Source organism: Suncus etruscus, chromosome 13 (assembly GCF_024139225.1).
Source record: "Suncus etruscus isolate mSunEtr1 chromosome 13, mSunEtr1.pri.cur, whole genome shotgun sequence".
Lineage (NCBI taxonomy): Eukaryota > Metazoa > Chordata > Mammalia > Eulipotyphla > Soricidae > Suncus > Suncus etruscus.
Genome location: NC_064860.1, coordinates 23,888,489 through 23,903,521, shown reverse-complemented (window position 1 = coordinate 23,903,521; position 15,033 = coordinate 23,888,489). Strand labels below are relative to the sequence as shown.

At 36.9% G+C, this 15,033-nt stretch overlaps 1 protein-coding gene across 1 annotated transcript in view; it reads right to left on the bottom strand.

Moving 5' to 3' along the window:
• The window catches only part of SLC9A9 (solute carrier family 9 member A9), a 564,963-nt gene that overhangs the window by 84,163 nt on the left and 465,767 nt on the right, over positions 1 to 15,033 (bottom strand). The window contains exon 14 of the mRNA XM_049785894.1: positions 7,338 to 7,413. Coding sequence (XP_049641851.1) covers positions 7,338 to 7,413 — 76 coding nt within the window. The remainder of the gene's footprint in view (positions 1 to 7,337; positions 7,414 to 15,033) is intronic.

Here is a 15,033-nt window from a genome sequence, read left to right as displayed (position 1 = left end):
GTAAAGTGAGACCTGAGCCATGATGTCATCCAAATTTAGAGCTCTGCTCTATGTTAAAGGGGGGTTGGAAGCCCACTTTCATGTTTGTGGCCCCAAGTGATTATCCCCCTCTTTTACCCCTTTTCATCACTATAAATCATTCCTTGCAGAGTGTGTGTGTGTGTGTGTGTGTGTGTGTGTGTGTGTGTGTGTATACAGAATTTGAACCAAACAGCTTTGATCTCATTTCTGTTTTTGCATTTTCTTACTGGAGTCCTTGTCAGAACCAAGTAGTATGTTTACTCTGTAATCAAATCTGTATGACTTCCTACATACTTGGTGATTGGGAGACTTTAAGCAGTGACCCAGGGACAATTGGGTTCCCAGAAGAGAAATCGGCCAGGAACCTCATGCAGCAACCAGCTAAGACCTAATTTCTCTTGGGAGACCAGAATGCTCTTGTTCGATCTCTGGCTGTAGAATACCAGAACCACCTAATGACAGAATGACAGAAGCACAAGATGGGCTACATCTAAGGTGGATAAAACCATATTTTTCAGAAAAGCCCAAGACCATTGTAGGCAAGACCTGCAACCAGAGTTACAGCTTCCACACCAGGATTCAGTCTCCATTCTTCATTTCTGTTCTGACCGTTAGGAAAGCTTTTTGGGCTTAATTCCTTTTCAATTCTCAACTTTTTAAACTATAAAACATACATATATTTAAGTAACATAATTACAAACATGTTTGTAGGTGGGGTTCAGTCATAAAAAGCACACCCCCTTCACCAGGGAAACCTTGCCACCACCAATACCCCTATATCTCTCTTCCCCCAACCCCTGCCTGTCTTTGAGACAGGAATTCTGTTTTTATTACTATCATTGTCATGCCAGTTGTCAGTATAGTTGTTTCTCTAACTGCACTTATCACTCTTTGTGGTAAGCTTCACATCATGGGCTCATTCCAGCCCTCATCTCTATTTTCTCCATATTATTACAACACTGTCTTTTATTTTTCTTAAATCCCACAGATGAGTGAAACTATTCTGTGTCTATCTCTCTCTTCTAACTTATTTCACTGAGCATAATAGTTTCAATGTCCATCCATGTATAGAAAAATTTCATGAGTTCATTTTTCCTGATGGCTGCTTAGTATTCAATTATGTATATGTACCACAGTTTTTTTTAGCTAATCATCTGTTGTTGAACATTTGAGTTATTTCCAGATTCTGGTTATTGTAAATAGCACTGCAATTAATATAGGTGTGAGGAAGGGATTTTTTTGTATTGTGTTTTTGTGTTCCCAGGGTATATATCCCTAGGAGTAGTATAGCTGGAACATATGGGAGCTCATTTTTTATTTCCATTTCTTATGGAATCTCCATATTGTTTTCCCAAAAGACTGGACTAGGTGGCATTCCCATTAGCAGTGAATGAGACTTCCTTTCTCCGCACACCCCATCCCTGCCATCACTGATTGATTTTTCTCTTTGAGATGTATGCCATTCTCTGTAGTGTGAGATGGTACCTCATAGTTGTTTTGATTTGCATCTCCCTGATGATTAGTGAAGTGGAGCATTTTTTCATGTGCCTAATGGCAACTTGTAGTTCTTCTTGAGGAAGTGTCTGTTCATTTCTTCTCCCTTTCCCCATTTTTTGATGGGGCTAGATTTATTTTTAAGTTCTGTCAGTACCTTGTATATCTTAGATATTAGCCCCTTATATGATGGGTATTTGGTGAATAGTTTTTCCCATTATGTAGGTGGCTTTTGTATCCTAGCCACTATTTTCTTTGAGGTACAGAAGCTTCTCACTTTGATATAGTCCCATTTGTTTATCTTTGCTTTTATTTGTTTGGAGAGTAGTGTTCCCTCCTTGAATATGACTTTAGTCTCAATATCATGGAGTGTTTTACCTATGTGTTTTTCTATATACCTTATGGTTCTGAGTCTGAAAACAAAGTCTTTAATCCATTTGGAATTGACCTTTGTGCATGGTGTTAGATAGAGGTCTGGGTTTGCTTTTTAGCTTGTGGCTGATCAGTTGTGCCAACACCACTTATTGAAGAGGTTTTCCAGGCTGCATTTTGCATTTATTGCCCATTTACCAATGATTAATTGATTTTATGTCTGGGGAACATTCTCTAAATACTCAAGTCTATCCCATTGATCTGAGAATCTGCCTTTATTCCAGTACCATGCTGTTTTAATGACTATTGCTTTGTAATACAATTTAAAGTTGAGGAAGATGATGCCTCCCATCTTCTTTTTCCTAAGGGTTGCTCTAGCTATTCATGTGTGTTTATTGTTCCAAGTAAATTTCAGAAATATTTGATCCACTTCTTCAAAGAAAATCATGGGTAACTTAGAGAAACTGCATTAAATCTGTGCAATACTTTGGGAAGTATTGCCATTTTAATGATATTCATCCTCCCAATCCATGAACAGGGTATGTGTCTCCATTTCCTTGTTTTATTTTACTTTTATTTATTTATTTATTTATTTTTATTTTATTATTTCTTGAAGCAGTGTTTTGTAGTTTTCTTTTTATAAGTCCTTCATTTCTTTAGTTAAGTTGAATCCAACTGATTTGAGTTTCTGTGGCACTAATGTGAACAGGAATTTTTAAATGTCCATTTTTTTCTCTATCATTATTTGTGTCTAAGAAGGACATTGATTTTTGTGTGTTAATTTTGTAACCTGCCACTTTGATTTATGAATATATTGTTTCTAGTAGCTTTTGATAGTCTCTTTAGGGTTTTCTAAATATAATATCATGTCATGTGGAAACAGTGGAAGCTTGACTTCTTCCCTTCCTATCTTGCTGTCCTTAATATCATTTTCTTGCCTAATTGCTATGGCAAGTATATCCAGTACTATGTTAGAGAGGTGTGATAAGAGGGGGAAGCCTTGTTTCGTACCAGATTTGAGAGGAAAGGCTTCGATATATCTCCATTGAGAATAATATTTGCTATATGTAAATGGCCTTGACTATATTGAGAAGAGTTTCTTCCATTCTCATCTTGTTGAGAGTTTTTATCATGAATGAGTGTTGGAGCCTACCAAATTATTTCTCTATTGATTGATATGATCATATGATTTTTATTTTTCTTGTATTGATATTGTATATTATGCTGATTGATTTGCATATGTTAATCCATCCTTGCATCTCTGGAATAAAACCTACTTGATCATGGCCACCTTTATGATAAGGTATTGGATCCTATTTGCTAGGATTTTGTTGATGATCTTTGAATCTGTACTCATTCAGAATATTGGTATGTAGTTTTCTTTTTTGGCAGCATCTCTGTCAGGTTTTGGTATCAGGGTGTTATTAACTTCATAAAAATTATTTGGGAGTGTTTCTGCTTTTTCAATTTCCTGTAAGAGTCTGAAAAGAATTGATAGTAAGTTCTCTTGAAAAGTTTGAAAGAATTTATTAGTAAATACATCTGGCCTGGGCTTTTGTTTTTGGGAAGACTTTCGATTAGCACTTTAATTTCCTCAATAGTGATGGGTCTGTTTAGATATGCTAGATCATCCTTATTCAAATGTGGAAGATTATAAGAGTTCAAAAATTTATCCATTTCTTCCAGGTCCTCTTGTTTTGTAGCATAGAATTTTTCAAAGTAGTCTCTAATTACACTTTGAATCTTGTAGTATCTGTAGTGATCTCCTTTTTATTTTTAATTTAGTTTATTAAGTCTCTCTCTTTCCTTTTCTTTGTTAGTTTTGCTAATGGTTATTGATCTTATTCATTTTTCAAAGAACCAACTTCTGTTTCAATTGATCTTTTGAATTTTTTTTAATTTCCATTTCATTGATTTCTTCGCTAAGCTTTGTTATTTCATTTTGCCTACCTATTTTTGGTTCATTTTGTTGATCAATTTTTAATTCTATAAGCTGTGTCATTAAGTTATTTATGTAGGCCCCTTCTCCCTTCCTGGTGTGTGCTTGTAAAGCAGTAAATTTTCTTCATAGTACCGCTTTTGTCCTGTCCCACAAATTCTGGTAATTTGTTTCTTTATTCTCATTTGTTTCCAGGAATCTTTTGACTTTTCCTCTGACCCACTGCTTGTTCAGTAGTGAGCTGTATTATTTACCTCTGTGTCTGTTGTAGTTCACTTCTTATTTAAGTGCATTCATAATCTGAGAAGGTAGTTTGTACAATTTTTATCCTCTTGTTTTATGGAAGTATGTTTTATGTGCCAGCATGTAGTCTATTCTGGCATTACCTATGTGCACTGAAAAAGAATGTGTATCCAGTTTTCTCAGGGTAGAGAGCCCTAAATATATCTACTAGGCCACTTTCTTCCATTTCTCCTTTTAGAGCTAGTATATTATTGTTAAGATTTCATCCTGGTTGACCTCTTAAGATGTGATGGAGCAGAGTTGAGGTCTCACACTATTACTGTGATACTATCAATGTCTTCTTTCAGATTTGTTAACAATTGTATTAAATATTCTGCTGGTCCCTCATTGGGTGCATATATGTTTAGGAGTGAGATTTCTTCCTGCTGTACATAGTCCTTAATTATTATAAAATGTCCATTTTTGTCACTTATAACTTTTCTAAGTCTAAAGTTTGGGTCATCTGATATTACTATTGCCACTCCAGCTTTGTTAAGGGATTTATTTGCTTGGATGATTGTCCTCTAACCTTTGATTTTGAGTCTGTTTGTTTTGACTATTTATTGCAGGCAGAAGAATGTTGGATTTAGCTTTTTTATCCATTTTGCCACTCTGTCTCTTAACTGGTGCATTTAGTCCAATAATGTTGAGAGAGATAATTGTCATGGGATTTAGTGTTATCTTTGTGTAGAAGTTTAGTGTGTCTGTTGGTCTGTCTTGTCTTAAAGTAGACCTTTCAATTTTTCTTTTAAGGCTGGTTTTGAGTCTGTGAAGTTTCTGAACTGTTGTTTATTTTGTTTATCCATGAAGCTATGTATACTTCCTGTAAACTTGAACATGACTCTGGATAAGTGCAATGTTCTAAGTGAAGTATTCATTTCATTGAATATCCCACTATATATCCCACACTATCCCACAACTGCCTCTGGCCTTGAGGGTTTCTTGTGACAGGTATGCTATAAACCTTAAGGACACTCCTTTAATATAATTTTCCTTTTTGATCTTGCTGCTTTTAGTATTCTATCCCTATCTGTGGGATTTGTCAATGTTACTAAGATGTGTCTTGGGGTGCTTTTCTTTGGGTCTTATTTAGCTGGTACTCTTTGGGTATGTGGAGCTTTGGGAGTTTCTCTGCAATGATGTCTTTGAGTATTGATTCTTCATGGGGATTTTCTTCTTGGGTCTCTGGGACTCCAATAATTCCAATTTTTTTTTCTGTTGAATTTATCAAAAACTTCTATATTTGTCTGTTCACATTCTTTGAGGATTTTTCTCCCATTGTGTGATCATTTGTTTTAAGGTTCTTTTTCCAATTTCTTCTATTGTAATGGAGTTGTTATGCAAATTCATTCCCGCTCACTGATTTGGTCCTCAGCTGCTTTTATTCTGTTCAGGAGGCTTTCCAGTGAGGTTTTCATTTTGCCTACCATGTTTCTCAGTCCCGTTATTTCATTTTGGAGTTTTCTCATTTATATTTTCATATCCTCTTTATTCTTATTTGTAGTTCTTTCAGTTCAATCCATTCTTTTGTTGTGTTTTATGAGCATCCTCCTATTTCTTCTCTAAACTTATTTGAGAAGGTAATTAGGTGGTTGGTAATTTTCAGGTCATCAGAACTGCCTTCTTCATTCTCTATGGCTGGTAGAGATAACTGCTTTTTGATACCTGCTTTGTTTCCTTATTGTCACACTTGTAGTGTGATGCTTTCTGCGTGTTGTTCTGGGATTCATTGACAGAAGAAGTGTGCAGCTATGAAGCAGAGCACTGGGTTCTTCTGGCTCTGACTTCATGGGTGGGCCTAACTCACCTACATGGTTTCTGAAGGTTTTTCTTGGCTGGGTTGGTCCCAGCACAGGCAGCTACAGGTCTGGGTGGCAGTTGCATTGAAAAACATGTGATGTTGCTTTATTTTTTATTTTCTACTTATTCCTGTAACTTACTTTGTTTCCTATTTCCCCTCATTCCTCTTACATGTTTCTTTCTTTTCTTACTATAAATTTTCTCTATTTCTCTTGTCTCTCATTCTCCTCCTGTTTTTTTTTAACTTATTTGAATTTCTCTTCTCTGTCTTTCATTCATTTTTCCCACTCACTGATCTGTGGTTTTAATCATTGCTTTGGTGCTTTAAAAATCCCTGAGTGACTAACATTTTATCTTTGAAATAAGAGAGATTTGAAAGAATCAACACATTCCATTTCTAGTGATTCCCTCACTTGCTTCTATGGGGCTTTGGCTTGGGATTAAAGCTATGTGCTTATTGCTGCTCACAATGGCGGGTCCCTCAGGCTTGACTCCTGAATCCTGCAGTTCATATGGCTTCCCCTGTATCAGAATCACTAACACTGATTGAAATTGCTTTTTCCTGGAAAACATTGCTCTTTACTTACACCAATCTGCCTGGAACATCAAGGAATAATGTATATGTAGCCACCAGACTCAATCATTTTAGTGTCCCACTCACCCCATTTCATTTCCATTTTTTAATGCTTGGATTAAAAATGTACTTACCTAATATCTTCAACTGATTTAGAAATTTTCAGAGCCCAGAATAACCTCTTTTGATATGTATAAGTTTCAAACTCACCCCTCTCCCTATTTCAATATCCTCTGTGACCAGAAAGGACCCTTTTGTTGTCACTTCCCCACCTGCTTTCATCCTTTCTATGGTAACTGCCATGTTTTTCAGAGTCTAAGATCTATTTTTTGATGACTTGTTGATTCATTTATATTCAACATATGAGAAGAGACCATTGGTTAGTATTTTCCATTTTTAGACTTATTTCACAGTCCCCTTAGAGTTTATGTTCTCAGCATGAGACAAAAATCACACTCCTGGGTTAGGTGAAGAGCATTGTCTGGGCATCCTGACCTTACACAACCACACTTGAGAGGGCCTTAGAAAAGGAAGAAGAGTAAATAAGAGGTGAGAGCATTAGGAGTACATGGTATTATTCTATGGCAAAAAAAAAATTAAAATCACCATGGATACTCAGATTCATTCAATTCTAGGAGCTGTCTTTTACTCTTTAAATACGGAAGTATGGCCTACACAATTTTTATTTTCGGTAGGAAATCATTCTTTGTAATAACTTTGGCTTTGAATTCACTTTACCTGTAAGTCCTGAAGAGCAGTAACAACTTGATGAGAAAGGTTGGATGGTTGGTGACTCCATGCAAACTAGGGGTATGGTCAATATTTGAATATGGTCAAACCATATTTAAAGGATACTTGTGGTCAAAGCCATACCACATTCGGAAGAGCCAAGCACTCTCTGTCTTTGTCCTGCTTTTGTCCATGTTATTAGCTTCCTGGAGAAAAACAATAGTAAAAAGGTATCAGATAAATAATCACTAGAAAACATCAATATGAATATATAGGAGAGATATTGTTAATATAAAACACATGTCAAAACATATTAAATTTAATTACATTTAAGAAATGTATTTTGGTGTGGACATTTTTATCTAAATAATGAAGAATCTACCAAGAAAATTACAATATGTGTGAACAAAACTCTCATGAATAGTAATTCAACTCTGGCTTTTCTTAATAATCTCCATTTTATTAAATAGCTAAAAATGCTACTTTTGACATCAATAAAAATGATATTTCTGTCAGATTGCTGTTGTGGGAATTTAACAGTTTCCTTCTGTCAAATTTGGATGGTACTTCCTTATAATTTACCAGAAGGTCAAGATTTCTGAGATAGTATAGTCTAATAACTGAGAAACCACTTTCATTCATTCACTTTATTTTAGATAGATCATAACCAAAGGCTGTAGTTAATTTTTGACCCCTCCTACTTTTCTATTTAAGAGTTTTGAAAAAATGCCTGATAAAAATACCTGTAATAATTGTGTCTCTTTTTCTTCCTTAAAAGGGCTATAGTGAGAGGGAGGAAGAAAAGAAATACAGAACCAAAGAGAATGAATTTGACCAGAATTTATATGAGAAGAGATGATAAAGATGTGAGAAAAAAAGGGAAGAAGTGAAACACTTTCATGAACTTTAAAAGACAGATGATGAATATGGTATTGAGATAAGAAGGAGATTCAGGCATTATGACTTCTTTTTTGTATCCTATTTTGCAAGTTTTGCAAGAAAATTCCAGTCTTCTATAAGATGTAATACCATAATTCAAAGAATTTCTCTCTTAGTTTGACTCCATTGCATTGTTTAGGCTATTTTCACCCCTGCATGGCACATGCAAGTTTATAATTAGGGTAAGGGTGTGAGCATGGCAAGAATCATGAAACAAAATGGCAGTCTATGGAAAACAGCAGGAATCTATGGAATACAATGAATGCCCATGGAAGACAACAGGCATTGATGAAAGACACAACGGCAGTTCATGAAAGATAGTAGGGATCCAAAAAAGAAAATGGCCATTCATTGAAGACAGCAGGGGTCCATGAACGAAAATGGCAGTCCATGAAGATAACATGGAAAACAATAATGGTCCATGGAAGACAGTAGGAGTACCCAGAAAACATAACAGTTCATGGAAGACAACAGGGATTCATGGAAAACAATAGGGGTTTATGGAAGACAATAGCAATCCATGAACTGCTTCAATACTGCCCTAAGATGGATTTGTTTCCCTTTCATTTGTTTACTTTTCTAGTTATTTTTCCTTGAAGGCTCATGATAAATAACTGAACACAAAGGGCTTTATTCTGCTTTTAGAAACATGTGTACCAGCAGATGCTGCTGTTGCCTCCCCCACAAACAGCCTGGGAATACAGGAGCACAAATAGGATCCATTTCTCAGCAGACATTTATCTTTAGTGTGCAAAGTTTGCAGCAGAGGCTGTTAATATGGTTAAAACTCAAACTGGCAGCCCTGGGTTGTCTTAGACTCTAACTCAGCCCTTACCTAGTTTCCATTGTCAAAGCTCTAAGAAACATGATGGCAATTCATCCAGGAAAGGATGAGCTCATGATGTGAATAAGTTCTTTTATTTTTTCCTTTTTTTTTTTTAAAACACACACACAACACAAAATAACTATTTGAAAGTTCTAAGGTCCATTTCTACTGTGATGGACACCTTTTCTTTTTTAAGATTAGGGAATTAGTATCATGACATTACAATCTACATATGCTTTTCCAAAGGCTATAGAGATTGTTTTCTTTATTATTATTATTATTATTATTAATTATTGTTATTATTATTATTATTATTGCCACACCCTGTGATGCTCAGGGGTTTCTCCTGGCTATGTGCTCAGAAATCGCTCCTGGCTCGGGGGACTATATGGGACACTGGGAATTGAACCCAGGTCCGTCCTGGGTCAGCAGCGTGCAAGACAGATGCCCTACCACAGCACCATAGCTCTTACCCCAAGATTGTGTTCCTTACCAATCCACTTTGGGGTACATTCTAATAGCTGGAGAGATAAAGGACCATCACAAAAGTATACCTACTTTCCTGGCTCTGTTTCCAAATTTTTGAATGAGATACTTGTTTGTTTGTTTGTTTATTTATTTATTTATTTATTGCATGGCAACTTGAATGTAAGTAAATTATATTTTATCAAAATTTTTCTTTGTCATCTAATATTTTGGGGGAGTTTTACTTAGTTCATTCCTTTGTCCTCTTTCTTTATGTGCCACACATAGTAAAATCATCTGGTATTTGTGTGGCTTATTTAATTCAGCATACAAAACCCTCAAGGTTCATTAATTTTGCCAATGCTAGAAGTTAAAAAAAAAACCAGTAGGGGAAGAAGCAATAGAACAGGGGGTAGGGCATTCACCTTGTGCCCTTTATGCAGCCAACCCAAATTCAGTCCTGGGCATCCCATATGATTCCCTGAGGTGGCCCAGATGTGGCCCAAAAATCAAAAAGCAAAAAAAAAATCTCATTAGCATTACATTGTGTGTATTATATTGAATACATCAAATTTTAATCCATTCATCTATCTATGGGTACATGGGTTGTTTTAGCTCTTGACAATAGTAAATAATGCTGCAATGAATAAGAGGGTTTATATATGTATACATATACATTACACATACTCCTTGGCTTCAGAACAAACATTATAGGAGCTGGAACAATAATACAGAGGTTAGGATGCTTGCCATGGATGTGGATGACCTGGTTTGATCCCTGGTATCCCATATGGTTCCCAAAGCCAGGGGTAATTCTCAAATACAGAGCCAGGAGTTAACCCTGAGAATTGCTGGGTGTGGCCACCAATTCAAAACCAATCAACCAACCAACAAACCATCGGACCAACCAACCAACGAAATCAAACAAACCGAAACCAAAAAAACACAATCCAGCAAAACTCAGATGGGATTACAAGGAGAAAGTGGGAAAAACTATGATAAGGGTGAATAGGAATGAGGTCATAATACTAGGCTGATCACAGACTGAAGATAAATCGCTGCCTCTAGTCCCAGACAATGCAAAGAGCCAACTCTCCTCAGCCAGTGAATTCCTTTCAAGGGTTCTAGAAGCTTCCCCTTTCCTCTTAAACTTCATGTTTGGTCTACAAACTTTTTCAGAGCCCTAAATACTAGATCCAAGTGTTCCCAAGTTCTTAGAAGCCTGTTTCTTTTCCCCTTTCCCACTATTTTCATTCTTTTGTCTTTGGGGAAGGAATTTTTGTTTGTTTGTTTTTTGGGTCACACCCAGCAGTGCTCAGGGGTTACTCCTGGCTCTATGCTCAGAAATTGCTCCTGGCAGGCTCAGGGATGGGATGCCGGATTCGAACCACCGTCCTTCTATGTGCAAGGCAAACGCCTTACCTCCCTGCTATCTCTCTGGCCCCTGGGGAAGAAACTTTAAGTTTGAGGTGCTCGGGGTTATTCTTGGTTCTGTGTTCGGGAGAAAACCCTGGTAAAGTTCAGAGGACTATATATGGTGCAGGAAATAGAACTTGTGTTGGCTGCACACAAGGCAACTCTTATTCTACCTTTCTCCTTAGAAGTGGGACATATGCCAATGTACAACACTTTTGAAAGAGTTTATCTTTTATTTTGAGTCAATCTTCTAGTATGCTGCTTGAATCATTTAATGAGAACAACCCACACTGGGTAACAATTTGAAAAATGGTGAACAAATATTAATACTTCCATTCAAACTTCTTTTCATTGAAGACTGGAGAAAGACCCTTTCCTTATTCTGTAGAGCAATATACTGGGTTCCAATGAGAACAACAGAAGGATTCTATTTCCCAGATGAGGAAAATGCCACCTAGGATCCAGTTGACTTTTCTGCTGGCCCTAAACATGAATTTCAGGGTGTATCTTCAATATCTGTTGGCCCAGTTCTAGACCCATTCATTTATTTCTCTGAAGTTATTGATGACTTAACAACTTGGTTATGAAAGGCCATCAATAAATGAGTGGAAATAAATGAATTAGTCTACTGTGTGCTCAGCTTGTTCACTGGGGGTTGAAGATAAATGTACCCAGGAGAGGCCAGTCTTTGCATTCACCCAGGAACTCGAAGAGATTCCCTGAGCAGCATAGAGGGCTGGGAGGGAGACTGGATCTCTGAGAAGCAGAGATCAGCTCACATTCTGAGAACAATGGTAGGAACAGTCATCAGAAAGAGAAGCTAAAACTTGGCATTTTCTTTATCACTAGCATTTTTTTTCCATTCTGTTGACTCCTACTTTTTGAAGATAAAGTGGTTTGTGTGGGTTCCAGAGAAAGTAGAGCAACATTTGTGTTCTGACTGTTTGCCACTTCCCATTGATTAATAACAACACACATATTGACTTGGAACCTCATAACTGTAAATGGGAATGAGACACTGAATTTCAACTCTTTTTTTCTCTGAGAGTTCTAAGAAGCAGAATGTTTAATATCTGTGCGATTTGATTTCAGGTTACCTTATTATGCTGTTTCTTTTTAGAGGGATATGAACAAGATTAGCACATCGTTATTCTCTTTTATTTTTCTTAAACAAAGAAGTAGTTCAGAGGTTAGGAAGTGACTGAGCACAGGGTGGGTATTTTTCTTCTAAGTGACCCCCTCCTGGTTAGCGCTATCCCAGGGAGGGAGTCTGAGAAGATTATGATAGCACTCTTTATTTTATGCCTGTTTGGACCCTGAGAGAAAACAAAGGCTCTGGCTGAAATCTGTGAAAAGCAGACACTGAAGCAAGACGGATTTGTTTGTTGTGTGAACTTTAATAAAAAAAAAGAACTAAGCAAATGTAAATATGTCTTCTGTCAATATTCAAATGTGAGGCCTTTGCTAAGTGAATTGGATGAACTTGGTCCTGGATAATCCTATTGAGTTGCTCCTCATTTCTAGGGGGGATTTGGTGGATTAAGAGGGGAAGAGAGAAAAGGGGGAAATATTTTCCTTTCTATTTTTAAGATTTTATATTCAATAGTCAGTGGAACTTGCACAGAATCTTAACAAAGACAAATAAAGATAAAGCCACAGAGCTCCACAACACAATACTACTCCAGGTAGTATATGTGAGTGAAATATGAGAGCAATATTTTTCTTCCCCAATTGAAATAGATTTTTGTAACAATTTCAAATTTATTGCCTTAATTTTCTAATTACCAAGGAAAAGACCTGATGGTATGCCTACACAGAAAAAGATTTCTAAATTTGCAAAAGAAAGAACAATCTAATGAGGGTCAATATTTTTTGAATTTTTATTTTAGAAGGTAGATTAATTATTAGCTTCCAAGTAGAAAGTACTTTCTACAATTCTTCTCACCTTTCTTATGCTATTATAAATGCATAAATGCTCCAGAACATGTATGTTTAAGGATGCAAATAGGAAGAAAATAACTAGTCATGTATAAAATCACCCCACATACTGTATCTCCAACCCCAAGTGAATGAATCTGAAGCAGCGTTGCTGGGCAAATAATCCAGATCAGGCTGAGAGTAAAACACATGTAGTCTGGCAATCTCCTACCTCATAAGGAGATAGTTGCCTGCCAGAACTCTCCAAAGGTGGGGGAGTAAAGACAGAGTAAAGACAGATAGCTCAGGCCAGGGGTCTTCAAACTTTTTAAAGTGGGGTCTGGATTACAGTCCCTTAGAGAGCTGGAGGGCCAGACTATATGAGCTACGAATTCCTACTCACACTGCACATATCTTGTATAAATAAAATGAAAACCATTTATAAATAAACAGATCACGCACCAGTATTTCAATGGGAACTGTGGGCCTGCTTTTGGCTAATGAGGTGGTCATTGTCCGATTCCATATTTGTCACTGCTAGCCATTAGTAACAAGTGATGCAAGTGGGCATCATCAGTTAATCTTGATCTGGTTGGAGATTGCAGATGTTTCATTCTTGAAAAAGTCTGTTCACAGGCATAAGTGCTACCAAAGATGGTTACCATTTTGAGTGCATGGTTCCTGATATTTGGATATGTCTCAGAGGGGAGAGATGCATAGAAATTCAAAAGGTTACTTGACTTAAATGCGTCTTTCAGAGAGTCACAATTCTGCAGTTCAGCCAGTTCCATTTGGTAAATTGTAAGGACATTTTCAATCTCAAAAGAAAATGGGTTACGAAAAAGCTGTATGTCCTGTTCATGGAGATGAAGCTCTTTGAATCTAAATTGAAACTCCTTTTGCAACAATTCTAGTGAAGCCAGACATGTTTCCTTTGGGAATGCAACCAATGGTTTGTCTGCTGACAGGTTTTGAGTTGTTGGAAGATGACTGAAGTTTTCCTCCTGTACTTGTTTGATGAGAAGGCCTAATTTTACTTCAAATGTTTTCACACACGATGCCATATCACAGATGAGCTTCCCTTTGCCTTGAAGTTGCAGATTGAAACTGTTGAGTAGCTCTGTTATATCTGTCAGAAAGGCAAGGTGCCATTTCCATTCTGCATCATTGAGCTCTGGTACTTCTTGGTTTTTTGAAAGTAGAAAAGCTGTAATCTGCGGAAGAAACGTTTCAAAACTCTCCCTCTACTCAACCAATGGACTTCTGTGTGGTACAGAACATCTTCATGGGCAACATTTACCTCAGATAGAAATTCCTGAAATTGTCTGTGGTTTAGTGCATGAGTTCTAATGTAATTAACACAAGATCCCACAATTTTCATAACAGAGTCCCACTTCAGTGATATACAACACAGTGATTGTTGGTGGATGAGGCAGTGTATGGCAATTGGATGAAGATGGTTATGTTTGTCCATCTCTTGTGTAATGCGAGCAATTACTCCTCTCTTAGACCCCCACCATGCTAGAAGCATCATCAGCTGTTAAACTGACTAGTTTAACCCAATCCAGCTCCAAACCATTCACAGTTTGGCAAACCTTTTCAAATATATCCACTCCTGTGGTTGTACCTTTGATACTTTGCAGTGCAGCAAGCTCTTCTGTGACTTCAAAATACTCATTTGTCCCACGCATATAAATGAGAAGTTAGGCAGAATCACGAATATTATTGCTTTCATCGAGTGCCAAGGAAAAATAGCAAAGTTTCTTTGCAGAGTTTTGCAAATGGTGCAGCAAATTTTCTCCCATTTCTTCAATCCTTCGTGTCATTGTAACTCCTGAAAGGCTCACTGTACTAAATAAATTGGCCTTCTCTGGACACATCTCTTTGGCAACAGAAATAAGGCATTCTTTAACAAATTCTCCCTCCACAAATGGTTTGCCATTGCGCGCTATTAGCTTGGCAACTTGAAAACTTGCCCGCAGTGAGGAAGTATTTAACTGCTTCTGCTTCACAAAAGTATTTTGCTGAGTCGTCAGTATATGTTTCAGTTGTTATCTTTTCTCACTTCTCCAACCAAACAATCATATTTATCTTTATGTTGAGTTTGATAGTGGCGTCACACATTGTATTCTTTGAACACAGCAACTATATTCTGGCATATCAGACACACAGCTTTTTCTTTGTACCGCATAAAGTAATCGTAAGTCCATTTGTTCTTTGAATATCCTACACTCGCCATCAATTTTTCTTTTTCTTGAC